The sequence below is a fragment of the Lissotriton vulgaris genome, chromosome 6 (genome assembly GCF_964263255.1).
Source record: "Lissotriton vulgaris chromosome 6, aLisVul1.2, whole genome shotgun sequence".
In the NCBI taxonomy this organism is placed as follows: domain Eukaryota; kingdom Metazoa; phylum Chordata; class Amphibia; order Caudata; family Salamandridae; genus Lissotriton; species Lissotriton vulgaris.
In genome coordinates this window covers 951,011,811-951,031,641 of record NC_141694.1, presented here as the reverse complement: position 1 = coordinate 951,031,641, position 19,831 = coordinate 951,011,811, and the positions used below count along the sequence as shown (strand labels likewise).

The following is a 19,831-nucleotide window of genomic DNA, read 5'->3' as shown; positions in this document are numbered from 1 at the left end:
TACAATGCTGCGCCGAAAGTCAGTGTGGGGTGCCCCGTTGGCTTATGAGGTGATGTCAGTAGTGGACCGATGTGTGAATAGGTCGGAAGCAGCACAAGGCGCCCTGCACTGTTGAGCTTTTTTCAATGCCTGTTTTTTGTTGTTTCCCCTCCATCAAAAAAAAAAAAAAAAATATAAAACTGTGCAAAAATACAAAAAAATGTTTAGAAAAGCAGTGCTTGTAAGACTGTCTGAAGCTCTTTTGCACCTGCTGCAGCTTCACTATTGCCCTGGTGTGGACAAAGATCGCCCATGACTTAGGCTGATTGAGAGTTTGTAGAAAAATGGCTTCAGATTTTCCACATATTACTCTTCAACATTCTTCCTAAATGTAACAATGTGAGACTCACTAGGAGAACGGCTGTTTATCTTTCCTTTCAAAATGCTGCCAACAATATTTTCTGAATGGAAGACACCATCTTGTAGCATAAAGGGCCGAAAGGGGTTCTGGTCTGGCCGATTGTTGGTGGAGACATTTTGACTATATCTTGGACCTGCCCGGCCTCGCCTAAAATGGCGCCGGTATAAATGGGACTCGTAACTCCTTGCCCGCAAATGTATATCTAAAATTTTTTATTGTAAGTGGCCCTGTCTTATTTTAATTACAAAATGTACGTCCAACGATTCCGCAACTGTTAGACACCTTAGTTCTTGCAACCTAATGGCCCGCTCGTTACGTTCCTCTACAGTGTAAATGTCTCCTCATCATATACGATTTCAGTTTGCTCCGTGGCCGGCCCAGGTGGTTATAGGCCCGTATTTTTATACTGACATTTTCACAATAAAGGTTTTTAAATCAAACACGGTAGTAGTATTTACATTGGTAAAGTTTTTACTTTTAGTCACTGTTTTCGAATCAGTAAAAGGCAAGTGAAATAAAGCAGTCCAATTACATGACGGATAAAAGGTATAATATGTAGGAACGTAGTAAAGATAAATGGTCAAGGGCAGTTGTGTTTTCCACTCCTGCAACATAAAGTGATCGATAAGAATCTGATAATCAGGCGTATCGGCGACTAAGACAGCAGGCCGAGTCTCTTTTACTCAACGGCTCCGTCATGGAACGAAGAAACGCCCTTTTTCTCGAAAAAGGAATATATTTTACTTGCAGGACAGTTGTAAATTTTCCGGGAAAGTACATTAGCCTGGAATATAAAAAAAAATAATGTTCGGAAAAAATAAAAAGCGTAATTTTTAGGTCATATGACCAAGCTTTTCATCATTAAAATAACAAAAGTAAAATGAACCAATGAAAAGTTTTATTAACAAGTCACATGACCTGTTATGCTTACGTTACGCGCTGCGCGCCGCGCCCCGGATCACTTCCGGGTGCGCTAACGCGGCGTGTCATATAACGCATTACGCGACAACGTAGGTCAAGAATATAGTCAAAATGTCTCCACCAACCAGCGTTCGGAACACAACCCCTTTCAGCAGTCCAAAAAGTTCTGTTAAATGACAACAGAGGGGACAGGCAACAAGAACCATCAGTCAAAGAGGGGAGGGCAAGTTCTTCTCTTCCGGGTCATGTTGGGGCGCTACCGGAACTGATCGAATTGGTAGTCTACAGTGTTTCTGGATGTTTCAGACTAAAGCTGGCGTCAGCATGAGAGCACTACCATCTCGTAGCTCCGTCGTGGCCATTCCACGAGCAATCATGGCAGCCGCTCCCCACCAGAAGCCTGCGGGAGTCGGGGGCCCCCAAGACTTTTGTAGAATCTTCACGGCTGAGGGGACGCTTTCGAGAATGGGACCCAAGCCCTATCAGGGAAGCGTCCGAGTTCCAAGGTGTCCCAGGGCCATTTTAGTGGACCAGGCCCAAAACCGAAGAGCCGGCCGCCATTTTGAGAGTCCTGTGGCAGCCGCCTATCGCTGCACTGCAAGAGCGGGAGCAACTTAACTACATGGTGAGCGAGACGCTGTAGTCGCAAGAGCGGGCGGTAAACAGCTGAATGGCGGAAGAGGCACAGTGTAGCAAAAGCGGGCGGAATGGCAACTAAAACGGTAAAGGGGCGCCCCACTACAGCGTGTCTTCAGGTCAAACGGATTGTGGGACAAAGTCCAGAATAGAAGAGTCATCAAAAGGCAAAAAGTTCCGCCGGACCCCGGGAGCCGGCCGCCTAGGTCGGGGGCGATCTCAGGCTACACCAGTGCTATAAGACTTGGGGAGGGGGTCGGAGCCAAGCGTCTTCTCCGAGTCCGTGTCATCACACCGCCCCTCGGGGGCCTCCGTCAAGCGGTTTAGGGAGGTACCATATAACATTGTTTTCAAATGCAGTCAGGTCCACAAACGACCCTCACTTACTTTGAGAATAGTGAAGCTGCAGTAGGTGGAAATAAGCTTCAGACAGTCTTACAAGCACTGCTTTTGTAAACATTTTTTGGTTTTTTTGTATTTTTGCACAGTTTTATATTTTTTTTTGTTTTTGATGGAGGGGAAACAACAAAGCACAGGCATTGAAAAAGGCTCAAACTCAGAACTCTGAACTATGGCACCCAATATCCAGGACTTTCCATCCGGATCTTGGCGCCTTGTGCTGCTTCCGACCTATTCACACATCGGTCCACTACTGACATCATCTTATAAACCAACGTTATGTAAATAGTTATTTAATAAAATGTTTTACCCTGTTTCTTTGCTGGTGTGTTGTCTATATTTTTAATATTTGCATAGGGTTTGTCGTTATTTTGGGCGGGATGGGTGACGGAGCCGAGCTGTCTTGCAGCCCTCATGAAATCAATCAAATGGAGAGACAAGCAGGCAGGACGGATTACAACGGGGGTAAAGGCCTGCGTTAACTACTCTTCACTATCTGCAAAGAGAGAGTACTACTAAGAGAAAAGAGGGGAGGGGGCAGCGTTCAAAGCACATCAGCGTGCATAAATACGAAAATGTTTTTATCTATCACGTACTTGACATTTTAAAGCTTTTCATATTTGCTATTAAAAAACCAATGAAATTCACAGAAAAAACCATAGGTTATAGTGGATATATAGTTAGGAATTTGCATTTACAAAACCTTGAAAATTCAATGAAAAAACCATTGGTTTTAGGCCATATATAGTTAGGAATTTGCATTTACAAAACCTTGAAAATTCAATGAAAAAACCATTGGTTTTAGGCCATATATAGTTAGGGATTTGCATTTACAAAACCTTATTTTACTCGCATAAAACCATTGAAATTCCATATATAGTTATAAGCGCTAACTATATATCGCGCACCCGCAATCCACTGCTGATGATGTCACATATTACATCATTTATGACATGGTTAGTGACATCACTGATGACATCACTGAAAACATCTCATTTGACATGACTGATAACATCACTGATGATATCATTCATGTGATAATACCATGAACCTCTTCAGACTCTAATATAATCTTAGATACAATCAGTGTAAACAGACAGTCACAGACTGTCACTCATCCATGGAGTTACTCACACACCTAGTCAGTTATGCCAAAAATCAATCACACCTCCATTTTCTCAACTATACAGTTATACACACCTTACTTATTCAAACATATACTAACACATATTTACTTTACTCTCTTATACAATCTCTGATACATGTTCACAATGATCCATACAGCCACTCACACATTCACTGGCTCTTATGCACAGTTATTTATAGATGTCAACTCTCACATGTACTGTGTTTTACATATGTACTTAATTTGACATGTAGCACTGAGATATCCATTCACTCACTAATACACTCATGCACAGTCAACCGCCCATACAGCTGTTTGCACATGCACTTTTGAATCTATACATATAGTGAATCAACTACTCACACATCTATGTACAGAGTCACACACATTCCAGCCACCCATACACACACACTCAGTTTCCCATACAAATACTTGGACAACCAATCAATAACCCATACAGTTACTCATATAGCTACTGATCAACATATGCAGCAGTTTGTAGAACAACAGATATAATGATGCACAAATTAAAACAGTTTAGTCACTAACCCATGCACTCAGTGAGACACATTTAATCACTCACTCAATCAGTCAGTCAGTCATGCACCTAGTAAATCCTTCATCCAGACACTTATATATCCACTCATTCTTCAATATGTAAAACATATTTTAACTTTACAGAAACATACAGTCACTGGATGTTGTAATCAGTGATGTCATCAGTGATGTCATTTGAGATGTCATCAGTGATGTCATCAGTGATGTCACTAACCAGGTCATAAATGATGTAATATGTGACATCAGCAGTGGATTGCGGGTGCGCGATATATAGTTAGCGCTTATAACTATATATGGAATTTCAATGGTTTTATGCGAGTAAAATAAGGTTTTGTAAATGCAAATCCCTAACTATATATGGCCTAAAACCAATGGTTTTTTCATTGAATTTTCAAGGTTTTGTAAATGCAAATTCCTAACTATATATGGCCTAAAACCAATGGTTTTTTCATTGAATTTTCAAGGTTTTGTAAATGCAAATTCCTAACTATATATCCACTATAACCTATGGTTTTTTCTGTGAATATATATATATATATATCTCGGTGATCAAGCCTGCTGGTCAGGCGAAACGCGTCCGAGGGCTGACTAAAAATAAAATACTTTGGCCAGCACACAGTTTTGTCAACTTGTGGTGTTTACTGCTTGGGAGGAACCATATGGTAAAGACCCGACTTCGGAGGTCTTTTTTGCGTAGAAACACCTGCTGGTTTGGCAGGCGGCAGCAATTTCTGAAGTAAGGAGGAGTTGATATATATATATATATATATATATATATATATATATATATATATATTTTTATTACACACATATTGTTACTTACCCTGTAAGTATCTATTTGTAGTGCTGTGGATTCGCATGTTTTGCATAGTCCTGCACCTAGTGTTGGGCTTTGACCTGTGCAACTTGTTTTTCTTCGACAAAGTCTTTGAGTCAAAAAGTATAGTGGCTTCACCTATCTCTGGTAATACGTATGGGCATCGGCTCCATTGTTATATGATTTTTCCACATGGAGGGTGAAGGTGTAGCATTGAGAATACAAAAAAGAGGACCATACAAAATAAATGTTAAAGAAGAAAATACCATCAGAAACAACCTCAGGTGACTGGGGAGGATGGTGGGCGCAAGCGGATCTACAGCACTATATGCAATAAACAGATGCTTGCAGGGTAAGAATCATTTTCAGTCCCTGGCATCTGTAGCTGTAGATACACATGCTGAGCATAGATTATAAAGAAGTCCTCACAAAAGCGGGGGCTTAACCTGAGGATGTTGCAGAAAATTGATAAAGTGTATGTAACACAACCTGGCCAAGACAACACACATTTCATGAATATGCGGAGGGTAAACCATGCAGCTGCTTTGAAAATGTCAGCTAGAAGTATGTTACCTACAAAAGCCATGGAAGCTCCTTTCCAGTGAGAGGAGTGTGGCCTGAGAGGGACAAGTAGGGTTCTTTTTGCTTTGCTTAGAGTCAGCATGCAACTCGTACTTAAGAAATAGCATGCACCTTGTGTGGTTGGAAAAAGACAGAGGGGTTGTATGTTAAGAAAGGGTTTGTTCTATCATTGTAGTACCCGAGTGCTCCTTTGACATCCGAAGCATGAAGAGCGCGTTCTGCTACCAACTCTGGATGTGGGAAGAACATAGGGAGTTCTATAGTTTGGTTGAAAACTGGAGACAACCTTAGGTATGAACTCCTGGTTGGTTCTGAAAACCACTCTTGATGCACCTGGAAGAAAGTCTTTCAAGGTGAGAGCATATATTTCACGAACACTCCTGAGGGAAGTAATAGCCACAATGAAAGCTACATTTGAAGAAATAAACTGCACTGGACAAGAGTGCCATTAGTCTGGTGATTACTATGTTAAGGTTCCACACAGGATCAGGGGGGGCCTGTGGTGGGATAACCCATTGAGTCCTTCCATGAAAGCCTCAACTTGGATTCTAAAAAGTGAAGTGTGTAGTCTATTTTGAAGGTAAGCTGCTACTGAGGTTAAATTAAGTCTGATAGAGGGTAGGTGGTGCTCAACTTGTATAAATGAAGAAGGTAACAGGCAATTTCCAGTGCAGAGGCTGTGAGAGGGTCAATGTGCCTAGGGAGACTGTAATTAACAAAACGTTTCCACTTAGCTGCATTCCAGGTCGTTTATGTGGGCCAGCGTGCTTCTTTTAGATTGCCCATACAATCTGCAGGGAGACTAAGGTAGCTGAATTCAAAGACATCAGGAGCCAAATCGCACGATTGAGCTGCTTTGGGTTGGGATGCTGGAGAGTGCCTTGATATTAAGAAAGCAGGTCCGTCCTGTTGGGGAGCTTCTCGTGTAGGGCTAGTAAAAGTTCGAGCATAGTGGTGAACCAGGGCTGGCAGCATCCGGTTGGAGCTACTAGGATGAGAGTGAGGGATGTCTGCCTCAACTTCCAAACCATGAATGGGAGGAGTGGGAGAGGCGGAAAAGTGTAAGCAAATACCTTTGACCAATTCATCCATAGTGCATGGACTGTGGGAGTCTGGAGGAGAAGCTTCAGCATTTTGTATTGTCAGCAATGGCGAACAGGCCTATCTATGGGAACCCCCAATAATGGAAGTAGGGGAAGAGAACATGGCAGTGAAGTTCCCATTTGTGGACTTGTTGATGCATCCTGTCAAACAGGTCTGCCAAGTTGCTGTCCATCTGAGGAATGTACTGAATCAACAGATGCACCCTGTGATGTGTCACCCAACGTCAAATGCCCTGAGCTAACGCAGACAACTGGAGTGAGTGTGTTCCCCACGTTTATGGAGGTAAAACAAGTCAGTCGTATTGTCTGTTCTGATTAGAACTACCTTCCTCTGTATGAGAGGAAGAAATGCCCCAAGGGTCAGTTGTTTAGCTAAAAGTTTCAGGTGACTGATGTGCAACTCCCGTTGTGCAGGAGCCCAGCCAGTGAGTGGGGCCATGGTCTCTTGCAAAACTGGGTCGAGAAAGGGCTGTCCCTGCAACCGATTGTCTGCATTCCACCACTGCGGAGAAATAGAAGTACAGCCCCAAACCAACACTAGATCATCCCAATGACCCTCGGCCTGAGACCACTACTCTGCTAGGCACTGTTGTAATGGATGCATTTACAACCAGATGTCAGAAACTAGGGCAATTCAGGATGCTATCATGCCTAGTAGGTGCATTACTGTGCATTACCCGACGATCTAGCTGAAAATGAGCTAGCAGTGTTTGGAACTACTGCGCCATTGCAGGGATGGGGAAAGTTTTCCCTACACAGGAGTTGAGTTTGGCTCCGAGGAAGAATTGCACTTGGCGAAGCTGGAGGTGAGATTTGGTCAGGAGACAACGCTTACAACGCCGTAAGTACCACACGCGTTGGTAACAACGCGGACATAACATCGTCAGCGTTGTTACCACTCATGGCATTACATCACAAGTCGTTTCATCGACTTGCGCCAGATGGCATGCAACACCAGGGAATGTGTTGGATTTTAAGTCAAACACATTCCCTGCTGTTGCGCTAACTGGAGTAGGAATAGTAATTCATACTATTCCCAAGTCCAGAGCGCCATCTAGGGCAAGTCGTAGAAACGGCTTGCTTTGTAATGCCATGCGTGGTAACAACGCGGACTACCTACAGCGATGTAATATGTGGTATTGTAAGGTCACATATTCGATTTGGTCACGTTTATAGTGAAGCCTAGACTATGAAAGAGTTGTATGCTGGGCTGCTTGTGAGCTAAGCATTGATTCTGTATGGGCCTTTGATTAGCCAATCACCGAGGTTAGGGAACACATGGATGTGCTCCATAGGATTTAAGTCACTACCATGGCCAGGCACTTAGTAAACACCATTGGAGCTTTGGTAACCCAGACAGGCAGCACCTTGAATTGATAATGTTGGCCACTCACCACAAATCTCAGGTATCTTCGATGCACCAGGTGGATGGCTATGTGGAAGTAGGCGTCCTGCAGCTCGAGGGCAGTCATGATGTCGCATTGTTGTAGCAGGGGCTGACATCCTGGAATGTAACCATTTGAAAGTGATCTGACAGGATGTACTTGTTTAGGGGCCTCAGGACAAGGATGGGTCTATGGGAACCGTCATTTTTGGGGAGTAGAAAGTATAGGGTGTACACACTCTTGCCGCAATAATGTAGAGGAACTGGTTCTCTGGCCCCCTTGGTGAGTAGTGCATGAATCTCCTCCTGGAGAAGACACAGATGTTCTGGGGGTCAGTCTATGTTTGCAGAGGGGAATGTATGGTGGTATGTGTGTGAGTTCTAAACAGTACCCTTTCTGTATAATGCCTAGAACCCACTGATTGGAGGCGATTACTGCACCCAAAACTGACTGTAGCAAAAGGAACCAAAGGAAGCAGTAGTTTGGAGGGCCCCATGGTTTTGGCTGTGTCCCTGAATTTTCTAGCATTTCACAGTCATGGGGACCGAAGAAATACGCCCAATTGAAGGGCACATTTAAGAGGTGTTGTTGGACTTTTGGCTGAATGCTGGACACACGCAGCCAAGCATTAAGGCAGTGAAGGAGACTAGTATTTAAACTATGAGCAGCAGTGTGCGGAGCATCCAGAGTGCCGCAGAAGTTGGTGTCGGAAAGGATCTTCACTACCATCACCAACTCCTGCCCTCATTAACAAATTTGCTCTGGGAGATGTTTTATGAACGCCTTCATTTGATTACAATAATCTTAGTCATACCAGGAGAGATGTTCTACAGAATTGGTGATGCATTGTGGATATATTTCGCAAAAGATACTCCAATCACACTATATTATGGCAGGTTGTCAGATAGTGTGTGCTATAAGGATAAATAAACACCTGTAGTAGTGAGGATTGCGCACTCACCTACTTAGGGTATGCGGGTCATGCTAGTCATGTCCGTGTTGTTTATGGGAAGAAAACTAGTTCTTATTAGTTACCGTCATACACCCTAGTGGTGTCATGCTTCATCATCGGGTCCCCCTGACCCCTAAAAGTCGAGGTGGGTTCAACCACAGTGTTCGGTAGCTCTTTGGATAGATGACGGTAGGGTGACTTAAAGATAAAAAACCTAAATCTGACCCCTGGTTTCCCTTTATTATTGGGTCAGATCGGGTTATTAAAAAATTCTAAAAAGCGGGTCTCTTCGGATTTTAATGGTCCGAAGACCCTAATGCCAGTGCCGACATGTTTCAGTCCACGAGGGCCATAAAAGTCAAGGACTTTCTTCAGGGCAATCGAAAAATCCCCCTCTATGTGTAGGGAATTAAAGGACGAGGTCCCTATCCTATTTGTGTATCAAGGGAAGAGTAGCTTCTCCTTGTGATTGTTAATATGTCTCTGTATTGCCAGGCTCCATCCAAATTTTGGGGGGCTTCATGCGTCTCAAAGGACCGAAATATGCGGTGTGGTGGTCTCAGTTCGAGGTCTCACCGATCTTTTGCATCTATGTTGGTCCCGGTCCCCGGCTTCACACTTTTAGGGGTTGGGGTGACCCGATGATGAAGCATGACACCACTAGGGTGTGTGAGGGTAACTAATAAGAACTAGTTTTCTTCCCTTAAACACAGACATGACTAGCATGACCCTCGTACCCTAAGTAGGTGAGTGCGCAATCCTCACTACTACAGGTGTTTATCCATATAGCACCCACTAACAACCTGTCTTAATAAAGTGTGATTGGAGTATCTTTTGTGAAATATATTTCTTAGGGAGGACATACTCCGGTCTTCTTCCTCTCTGAAAGCCCCCCCCACCACTGGCGAATTTACTAGCGGTCTTTTGTGTTAATGCACTGTGGATGGCAGACTGTGCCGCAACATGTTTTCCACCTTCATCAATCTTTTACTCTTCTGGTCAATAGGCTTCCGTGGAGGCTTGGACAGGATTCAACCAGTGCCAGGCTGAATGTGGATCTGTTTCTGCCTGCCATCGAGGTGTTCTTCAAGCCGCTGGAGGGTCCGTTGGTTGAAATCCTTAGGTGTTGCAGAAGACCTACCTGTAGATTGCCTCCTGGAAAGCATTGAGGAGGGCTAATGTCCTGAGGGTGCCCAAGTAAGTCTTGACTCAATCGATCTCGGCTCCGAGTGTTTAGGGCTGCGAAATCTTTCGGTGTCTCAGGTCAAATGCGACCTTACAAGGGGTCTACGGATCTGGTGCTGAGGCAGTGGTCGATGTGGACATGCAAGGCTTTGAGGAGCACTTCAGCACTGAGGGAGCATGGTCTAGTTTAGAAATTCGATGCCAGCCACAGACAAGAGGCAGTGGAGAACCTGAGGCCTGTGATGAACCACAGGAGCTTGCAGCTAGTGCCTTCTTAGGGTGAGGATCTTGCGGGATAATGGTACTCACTGCAGCCTTTGTTATCGGGCACTAGGTCGGTGGAGCTTGTCTTCTGCAGCATCACGCTCTGAGTCCACACTTTCTGGCAAGAGCAAAATCTCAATTGATCTGTTTGGAAATCTTCCTGCTTCTCTTGGTTGCCCAAGATGTCTGGAGTATCTTCCTCCTCCCCATGATGCACCATGGAGACTGAAGGGCCACGCTGAGATTTGCTAGCATCTTCTGGTTGCGAAACCCGAGGCACGCAGAGCAGAAGTCATTCTCGATGGCCCGGGAGCAATCAGAGGTTACAAACCTCATGTAGGTCTGTTCTCTGGTACCTGGTGTGTCCAGTAGGGCAATCTGGAATGGAGTTCTTTCCATATCGTGGACATTCTTAATTGTTGAAGAGCTGATGGGCTAGAGGTGCAATGCCCCAGTCGGTAGAAGTTGACAACCAGAGGACAGAGTTGAGGAAAACATGCCACGCTGGACCGGGCGAGTAAGGAAGATTGGAGAGTTGACCGATGAAAGGATCAGATGGCCAGCGAAGAGCACCACTCAGCATCAAACCAGGACACACTTAGACATGTCTGTACCCGATGGTGGAGAGAAAAACAATCTAACAATGGAGCCGATGCCCATGTGCTTTACCAGAGATAGGTTGAATGACGGTTCTTTGAACAAAAATAAGTTGTACACAACAGAGCCCAACACTAGATGGCAGGAGTACACACAGCATACGTCTCTACATCTACACATGCGACAAATATATATCCCAGTAGTGGCAGTCACTGGGTAGTTACAGTTAGGATCGGGTTTCAATAGGGAATACCTTTTTATTTTGCTAATAACTTAAGTGCCTTTGGACAAATCTCACAAACCTTTCTTAAAAAAAAGTGCTCCTTTTTGCCTAGTTTGTGCAGGGAAAGCTTTGGAGTGATCAGTCAAGCAGGGGCAGAGAAGAAAAAAGGAGGTGGGGAGGGGGTCCCAAAACATGTTTTCTCCTTCATTTTCGGATAGGAACTTTAGACAGAACTACAGCCCAACATCTGACTGGATTTAAACCTAATTTGAAGGAAGCTATAACTTTATCCAGAAAGAGTGCTTTTAGCAATTTGGTGCAAATGTATCCAGTAGTTTATGAGCAATTAAGGGTCTAAAACCTTGTATATTTTCATGCCGCCAACCCAATAGATCACATGCTGAGATTTGATAGGCAGCCATACCAAAAAAGGTTATACAAAACAAAGGTGACATCAGGGGCAAGGTAGGGATACCCTAGTACCCTTAGCCTGGATGTGGGTAGAATGGCTGGGGGGCGGGGCTTGGGACAGAATGTCCCAGAGTTGCTGGGCCTTAAACCCTTTTTTTTAAAAAACTTTTCTGCAAATTGGTGAGAATCCGCACCCATAAATGCAAAAAACGAAAAAGTGCCACCCTGTGTAGGCCATGGCACTGAAGCAACTCAAAAGATTTAGGGGAGGGGGAGTGTGACAACCCCCCCACCGCGCCTCTGGAAGGCCCCAGGGACCACATCACCAGCACAGATAAGAATAGAAAGGACAGGAGAGGCGCCAGACCCCTCTCCCCAAGCCTCAATAGACTAGAGAGAGAAATTACGAAATAGAACTACATATAGTACAAAACAAACTTTCTCATGCTAATTTTCCCCAAAAAATTCTGGTTTCATGAAAGCAATTCTATTCCACGGTCGAATACCTCAGACCCCTGCTTTTCTTTCTCATATTTTTTTAAAGACTATTACCACTCTTATCTCATGATCTTTCCTCAGAGCAGTTTATACACCATAGAAAAAATACTCTTCCATGAATCAATGTTACAGCATTTGTTATAGCATATAATATGCTGCAGTTGTGTGTACGGTGGTATCAAATTAGAGGATGCAATGTAAACTATACACTGAAATGTGTTTCAGTATACGTAAAAACAGATCATATGCATAAAAAATACATTAATTCTATCTATACTCCTATCGATATATTCTACATCATTTCCTGGCAAAGAAATTCAGTGTCATTCTTAAAAAGAGAAATCCAGACAAGCTAAAAGCTATGACTGATTCTTCGATTGTGTGCACTGCAAACGTTTCCAGCAAGGCAGGACCATCATTCTACCCATCAGAAATTATCTAGTGATCCACGGTTTCATATCATTTTCAATCCCCCAATTATATTGCAACATTTAACATTAGAATCTATATACATTCTTAAAGAAAATTGGTCTTTCACTGATCTCATTGCAGAAATCATTTGGCGTTGGGGGAAGTAATAGGATAATAAATAAAACATCCAAAATATACACTTGTCATGTCCCCAGCAGCAACCTGATTAATGAGACCGACTTTGTAGTTTTCTATGTAGGCAATGCATTTTTCACTCATTTCTTTAAGCCTTATTTTTTGGTGTCTATAGGAAATTTACATGCCTACAGTGAGCTTTAGAATTGCTGATAAATCACCATTCAGACCTAATCTTAGACACTCCGGATCCAACTTATCTCTCCAGTCCTGTAGACGTGACATCACTCACAGTGAAACATTACCACCCTTGCGCTCACATTATAAAATATCCATCCATTTCACTTTAGATGTTCATTCTGAATTCATTGTTTCTAATCCACCTTTATTCAGCATCTCAACTTCAAAAATGGCAGATTTGCAATTGAACTTACCTCCCAGCTTTTGGTTGTTGGCTCACTGAAGAAGTTGTCAATCATATCAAGTTCATCCTTCTCAACTACGACAAATCCTTGATCTTTGGCATCTTTTCCGTACACCTCTGGGGACCACTGAACGAAAAATGTATACAGATGATCCACCCTGCAAAACGTGATGCGGAAACACTGAGTAACCATTATTGAGACCATCTTTTACACAGCACACAAAAAATAAATGCTTAGAACAGATAATGCATTTCCATATTGCTTCAGATCCCGACCCATAATACAAGTAGAACTGTTAAGATTTACATACACTTGACCCACAGACCAGACACCCTTCTCTGGTATGTTGGCAGATTTTGTGCCTCCACTAGTAAGATAAATCTAATTTGCAAGTAATCAGACAGTTAAATAGACATTAGATGAATGGATATTTGTGTATGCCTATACCTATTAAGGATTCACTAGTAGTTTTTGGGTCGAGCCTAGGCAGCGCATGCGCTGCTCTGCGAAGCATGCAGTATCTAGAATATGGGCTTGGAGCAACAGAATTGGTTCCTTTTCTCGTACTTTGTAAATGTTGGCATTTGATGGTTAAACAGAGCAACAGAATTGGTTCCTTTTCTCGTACTTTGTAAATGTTGGCATTTGATTGGTTAAATAGCTTACTAGTCCCCCCTTGTGGAGTGGTGTGGCTCACTGGTTAGAGGCGGCAGACCCGAGAGCAGAGGACGGCCCGGGACCAGGGTTCAATTCCCGACGCGGCAGGGTCGTGGACCAGGGTCAGCAGACTCGATAATTCTCACCTCAGTGCCTACTCTAACCATGGATCACACTGGCAACTCTGGGCATTAGCTTGCCTCATCTCCACAACGGCCCCCCACATACGCCGGGGATGCCTGGTTTCAACTTGGAGATACCCAGTAGGGACCATCTCTCAGGGAAAGCCAGGACGGGTTCCCCAGCGGTCTACTGCGCAGAGATACTCCTTCGGGAGTCGATTCTAGCGCATTACAAACCCACAATTAATTAATTTTTGGCTTTTGTAACCTCCCATAGAGACTGCCCCGGTTACGTGTGCTCTACCTTTTACAGTTATTTAGAATACTCTGTGAGCACTATTTCGTTTTTTATACCTTGCCAGCTGCTTTAATACTAACGCGTTTCACCCTTATCTTCTCTTGTTTATTTTTTGTGGCTTCATTTGTGTTTGCAGTCGCATTCCGTTGCCATTGCGGCACCTTCACCTGTATCTGCAACCCCCCCACCACCTCTCCCAGGTGGCTGCTTGCCCGTTGAAGATTAAAAAAGGCATGTAAAGAGGAAGGCACAGGGCTAAAAGATAGTATTCCATAGCACTAACACCAGTCTACATGTAAAACAATGCCCTGGATCAGTAGCAGCTGGGCCCTGGCTGTGCAGACACTGATCTCCAGCTGCACACACGGGGAGGGAGGACTGAGGTCTGCTGCTGCCTGCAGAATTCTCCATAGGTGCAGCTTCCCACTTCCTCCTCCGTCCCTCTCGCCCATCCTTCTCAGCCCTCCTCTTTCTCCTGGTATCCAATGAGAGTGTAGTATTGTATAGCTCCTGCACTGGTATCCAATGAGAGTGTAGGGTTGTACAATTCCAGATAAGTCGGTCTCCACAAACTTGTAGCGTTCTTGCTTGAGTCCATGTTCCACATCTATTCTATGTAAAACAAGCAGAGTGCAGTCATTTAAATTGAATCAATCCAGATCCAGTGCTGGAGCTGCTTCTCTGGTGTCATTGATAATTTCACCATTATAAGTCTTCCAGACAGTGATAAAAGCATCTTCTTTGGTTTGTCTGTAACAACTCCTTTCAAAGTCCTCCAGTCACAATGGAGGAATTACTGACGAGACAAGAAAATCAGCTAAGAGCACCAAGTCCTCTGGGCAGTTCTGCAGCTGTGTGTTTCCAGTGGTAATTCCTCATTCTGAGTCCAATAGACCGAGCTTCAGCTGCTTCTCTGGTCCAGTCGGTAATTCCTCATTTGAAGTTGTCTATACAATGCTGCAGCTGCTTCTCCGGTCCCAGTGGTAATTTATCATTCAGAGTCCCTTAGACAGTGCTGCAGATGCTTCTTTGGTCCCTTCGGTAACTCCCTCATTGGGTGTCCTCTAGGCAGTGCTGCAGATGTGTCTGTTCCCAGTTATGTTAACCAATTTGTAGAGCGCAACGTATGCCCCGGGGTGTCCTGACACTAGACCTTTGAGCAAAGAAGAGCAAAAGGAAGGAAGAATCTACTGATTGAAAAGCCAGGTCTTCAGATGTTTCCTGAATTGAAGTAAAGAGGGGGCTGACCTGGGGAGCCGAAGGAGATTCTAAGAGATGGATGCTCCCACCACAAAGCTGCTTCCTCCACTTTTTGCTTTCTTAAATCTGATTGGATTAATTTTGTAAGAGCCTAAGGATCTTAGATTTCTGGTAGGAGTATACCAAGATAATGCTTTCTTCAGTGAAGAGCTTTATAGGTAGACAGAGAGCGTTGACTATATTCTGTTTTTGACCTTCAACCAGTGAAGGCCATTAAGCGCAAGAGAAACCAACTGATGTCTAGGAAGTCCCAGTAGTAGTCTTGCTGCTGAATTCTGAAGTACTTGTAATTTGTTCACGAATTGATGCTGCAAGCCATTATAAAGGCCATTGCAGTAGCCTTAAGCTTCAGACAATGATCGGTCATCCAGGTCTTAATTTGTTTTATACAGTTTTGAATGCGATGACTTGAGTCCTTAGAGGTGGCGAGCATGTTTTGTGTGTCATCCGCATATGAAGTTAACGCAAAGCCAAAGGAATGGGCCAAAGGGGCAATTCCGCAACATAAACATTAAAGAGGGTGGGGCTGAGCGAGGATCCCTGCGGAATACCACAAGGCTGGTGAAAGGAGTTCGATAAAAAAACATCAATTTTGATAGCATCCTCCCTGTCTTATAGAAAAGAGGCAAGTAGTTTTAAGGCAGAATTTTTAATACCTATTGCTTCCAGGCTGTGGATCAGAGTGGAATGATCCACTGTATCAAATGCTGCAGAAAGATTCAGCAGGATCAGAGCAGCTGATCCACCTTCGTCCAGGATAAACTTGAGTTCATCCGTCGCCTTGATTAAAGCGGTCTAGGTGCTGTGTTCCCCTCTAAACCCAAATTTGGCAGGATCCTAGCAGTTATTCTCGAAGATAAACTGATTTATGTGAGCTGATTTAATTGAATGAGGAATTATCCAGTAGTAATTCTTCATTGTTAGTTCCCTAGATAGTGCTGCAGCTGCGTCTCTGTTAATACATCCACTACACTCCAAACCAAAACACATAAGCAAGACAATGTCATTTACAATGCCAACAGCTCTAACTCTCACAAATGTGAGAGCTATTACATTGCAAAAGCTTGTTGAAAGTGTCACATAAGCCCCAACAGGGGCAATGCTGAAATAGCATGTACTCCTTTAGGAGGGTGGGCAAGCCTATGGAAATAAGTTCTCCAAAAATGTAAGTGCTAGTTCACAGATGTTAATAATCCTTTATTAAATAGCTGAATGTGGATGAATAACTCAAGGTGTTTCATATTTTGAAGGATTTTTTTATTCACACATGCAGAAGAATGTATCTGCAGGATGCGTGCTCTGATCTTTTTTTTTTTTTTTGGAAAACCTTTGTTACTTCCACCAGTTACAAATATGGGCCTACAACCACCAGGGCCGGCCGCTAATCAGTTTAATCACAGCAATTCAATTAGGACACAACTCGGCAGCCCGGGAAGCGAAAGTACCACAAATTCGGTTAAATCTGGCTATTAAGCATAACATGCGAATGACAGGATTATAAAGGTTCCATTTTACAATATAAAATAGAAGGAGCAGGTGCCATACAATATCACAGAGTCGCATAAAGGGCGGGCAAAATAGTAGGACTTCAACAGTTAGGTCGATCTCATTTAGGACAGTGGCGCTAAGGCATACAATTCAGGATAAACAAGCATATAATTACAGTTCGCACCAGTTCAGCACCCGCCCAGTAATACTGAAATACCGTGAAAAGTATTGGCACAGATAAGAAAAATCAATAATTGACAGAAGAGTGGACCCACTACGCTGACCCGAAAAAGGAAGAAGCGAAAGAAAAGGCAAAAGGAAGGATACAAAAGAGAAAAAAGACCAAAGAAACAATAAAGGCAAAAGAAAAATTCCCTCCCCCAACCCCCCCACCCTGCACCCCTGCAGATGACTACGGCCTACCCCCCTGGCAGCGTGCCTGTCGCCCCAAATAACTGAAACCCGAAATATAGGAAGAACAAAGAGAAAAAAAGAAAAACTAAACCCCTACACTAAAAGTAAAAATGGAGGAGGGCTTTATCGTATGCTTTCCCGGTCTCCCCCTACCGTCTTAACCAAGAATCCCCCACTAAGCTGACACCTTCGAGCAGAACACAATAGAAAATTACACCGGAGGAAACTATAAACCCCGCCCGGTCTCCGTTAACCTAGTAAAGCAAATCCCGTTACCGATGAAACCACAGTGTGAAACCCAAAACAACAGTCTCAGCCTTGACCCCGTCGATCAAATTTGCTGATTCCCTCCGATAAGTAGGGCCCCATCCTCAAATTGTCAAAATATACACAGAAGTTACCGAAGTATAGTCTGTTAGAGGGAGAAAGGATGGCAAATCCCAAAGTAGATGGCCGGTTCCAACGATGCCCCTCCCCGACTCAGAGGCCAGACACTGTCCCATCCGCCATCTTGATGGACCAGCTGGGAAGGGGGTGCGACACAGTCCGACACAGTTCACAGTTCCGACCAAAAGTTTCCAGAGTGGGAACAGCAATTAAGTGTTCCGGTGGTAGTGAAACCAACGATTCCGACCATATAGTTGATACGCAGATCTCAGCATGTTCAATCAGTTCCACTTCTGTAGGGGTAGGCACAGCTCCATGCACCGGGTCTGAATGCACCACTGGGGTGCCTGTCGGGAGAAGAGCTGGCCGCCGGGTCCCGTGTAACGAGTCAGGGTCCGGTCCCGATATTCTAATTCCATCCGCTGCCGACATCAGTTTCCAGACCTGGGCCTCCATAGTCACCTGAAGTGCCTCGAGGGCTGCCAGCACTAATCGCAATGACGGGCCGCACTCAGCCCGCTCCGCCGGGTTTCGCATAACATCAGGCATAGTGATCCCCTCGGAGAGTCGGCCTCCCCGGGGGAAGATTAGTTTGAGCAGGAATGAACCGTGAGGGACAGATGGTCAACATGCATTCGTGCGCGCCAAGTCTCCAACCCAAAGGCACCGGCGATGCGAACGCTAGGCCTCCGGGTCAGGGACCCCCGCCACACCGCCTCGGGCGTCACTCGTCTCCTCACCTTCGATACGAGACCAGGCAGCAACTCGGCAGCAAAGCAATCCGAAAGATGTCGAAAGTTCCATGGACCGGACCCTGCCGCCCTCACCGGTCCGCTGTTGTTCAACTAGGACCCGGCTGGACCAGCACTCAAGACCCCGGCTTCCAGACTGGGCTAGGCCTCAAGTCAAACCTCAACATTACTCCACTCCACAATGTCGGAAAAGTCTCGGGATTGCTCCATTGGACTGCAGATTAGTTCATAAACACGGATATGGGGCGGAATATCAGGATAGAGGACAGGATCTTCGAGCGAAAGACGGAGGTCAGCGGAGCCGGGAGACTATGCGGCCATCTTGCTTGCTGTCGTAGCTCCTCTCCGCATCTGATCTCTTTCTTCATGTCATAGACAGTCATTTTGAAATGAGGGCCTGGCCTGGAGCAAAGCAACTTCTGAGGGCGACTGAGGATCCCACCAGTTGAGTTCTTGCTTGCCATTAAATGACTCGAAGGGTAGGCGCCCCCAAGTTGGCAGGGAAAGAAAAATAAATCAAAAGATATCTCTTCAAGTAAGGCATTTAGAATTCTTGCACTTGCCGTGCATAACATCAGGACTATTTTAATTATGATTTTATCTAGCGTTTACATATCTAAGCAGTGGGTTTTTGCCAGCTCAAATATATGCTGTAAAGGTTTTAAATGGAAAAAATATAGGTACCATTTTTTCCATCAACTGATCAAAGCAATAAAAGCTGAAAAGCAGTTCAGATTGGTCTACAATACTCACGTATTGAAACTGTAAGATACACTCATTATGCTAAATCTTTAAGTAGCTCATCAAACCTGCACAAATTAAAAAAACAAAACTCTGCTAAATCTGACCAAAACGATGCTTACTTATGTAGGCAGAGCAACCCCATCAGGAGAACCTATCATTAATAATTACATCTTTTGGTTTAATCACAATTGTATAAATCTGGCAATGAACTGACTTTGTTTGATAATCAAAAAGTTTAGCTAGCTCATTAGGGTTCTGTGAAGTGATTAAACGTTGTGAAAAGGGCACGTTAAATCCTGCAACTAGCATCATTTTATTTTTTTAGACCATTTAAATACTGCATACTACTGCAATTCAAGCTAGATGGATACATGTGGGAAATATGCTGCTGGAAATTTGAGTAGCAGAAGGAACTAGATGGATGATCATGATTCATTGGATGCTATCGAGGCATTTAAAATGTATGTTTTTTGTTGTATATAGCGCGAACTAGACCCGAAAGTATCAAGAGTGCTTTACAATGAGCACCAGTTGCGTTACAGACGGTCATATTAATTTTTTGTGCGGAATGGTGAAATTAAGTGATTTGCCCAGAATCATAGGATCATGTGCGTCGCTGCCGTGTCTCGAACTGCCTAGACTTCCCCATCTTCGAGGTCGACAGCTTTAGCCGTTAGGCCA

At 44.1% G+C, this 19,831-nt stretch overlaps 1 protein-coding gene across 5 annotated transcripts in view; it reads right to left on the bottom strand.

Moving 5' to 3' along the window:
* The window catches only part of NCOA7 (nuclear receptor coactivator 7), a 1,085,323-nt gene that overhangs the window by 112,552 nt on the left and 952,940 nt on the right, over positions 1–19,831 (bottom strand). For all 5 annotated transcript variants that reach the window (XM_086926986.1, XM_086926985.1, XM_086926987.1 and 2 more), the window contains one exon: positions 13,038–13,185. In XM_086926986.1, coding sequence (XP_086783112.1) covers positions 13,038–13,185 — 148 coding nt within the window. The remainder of the gene's footprint in view (positions 1–13,037; positions 13,186–19,831) is intronic.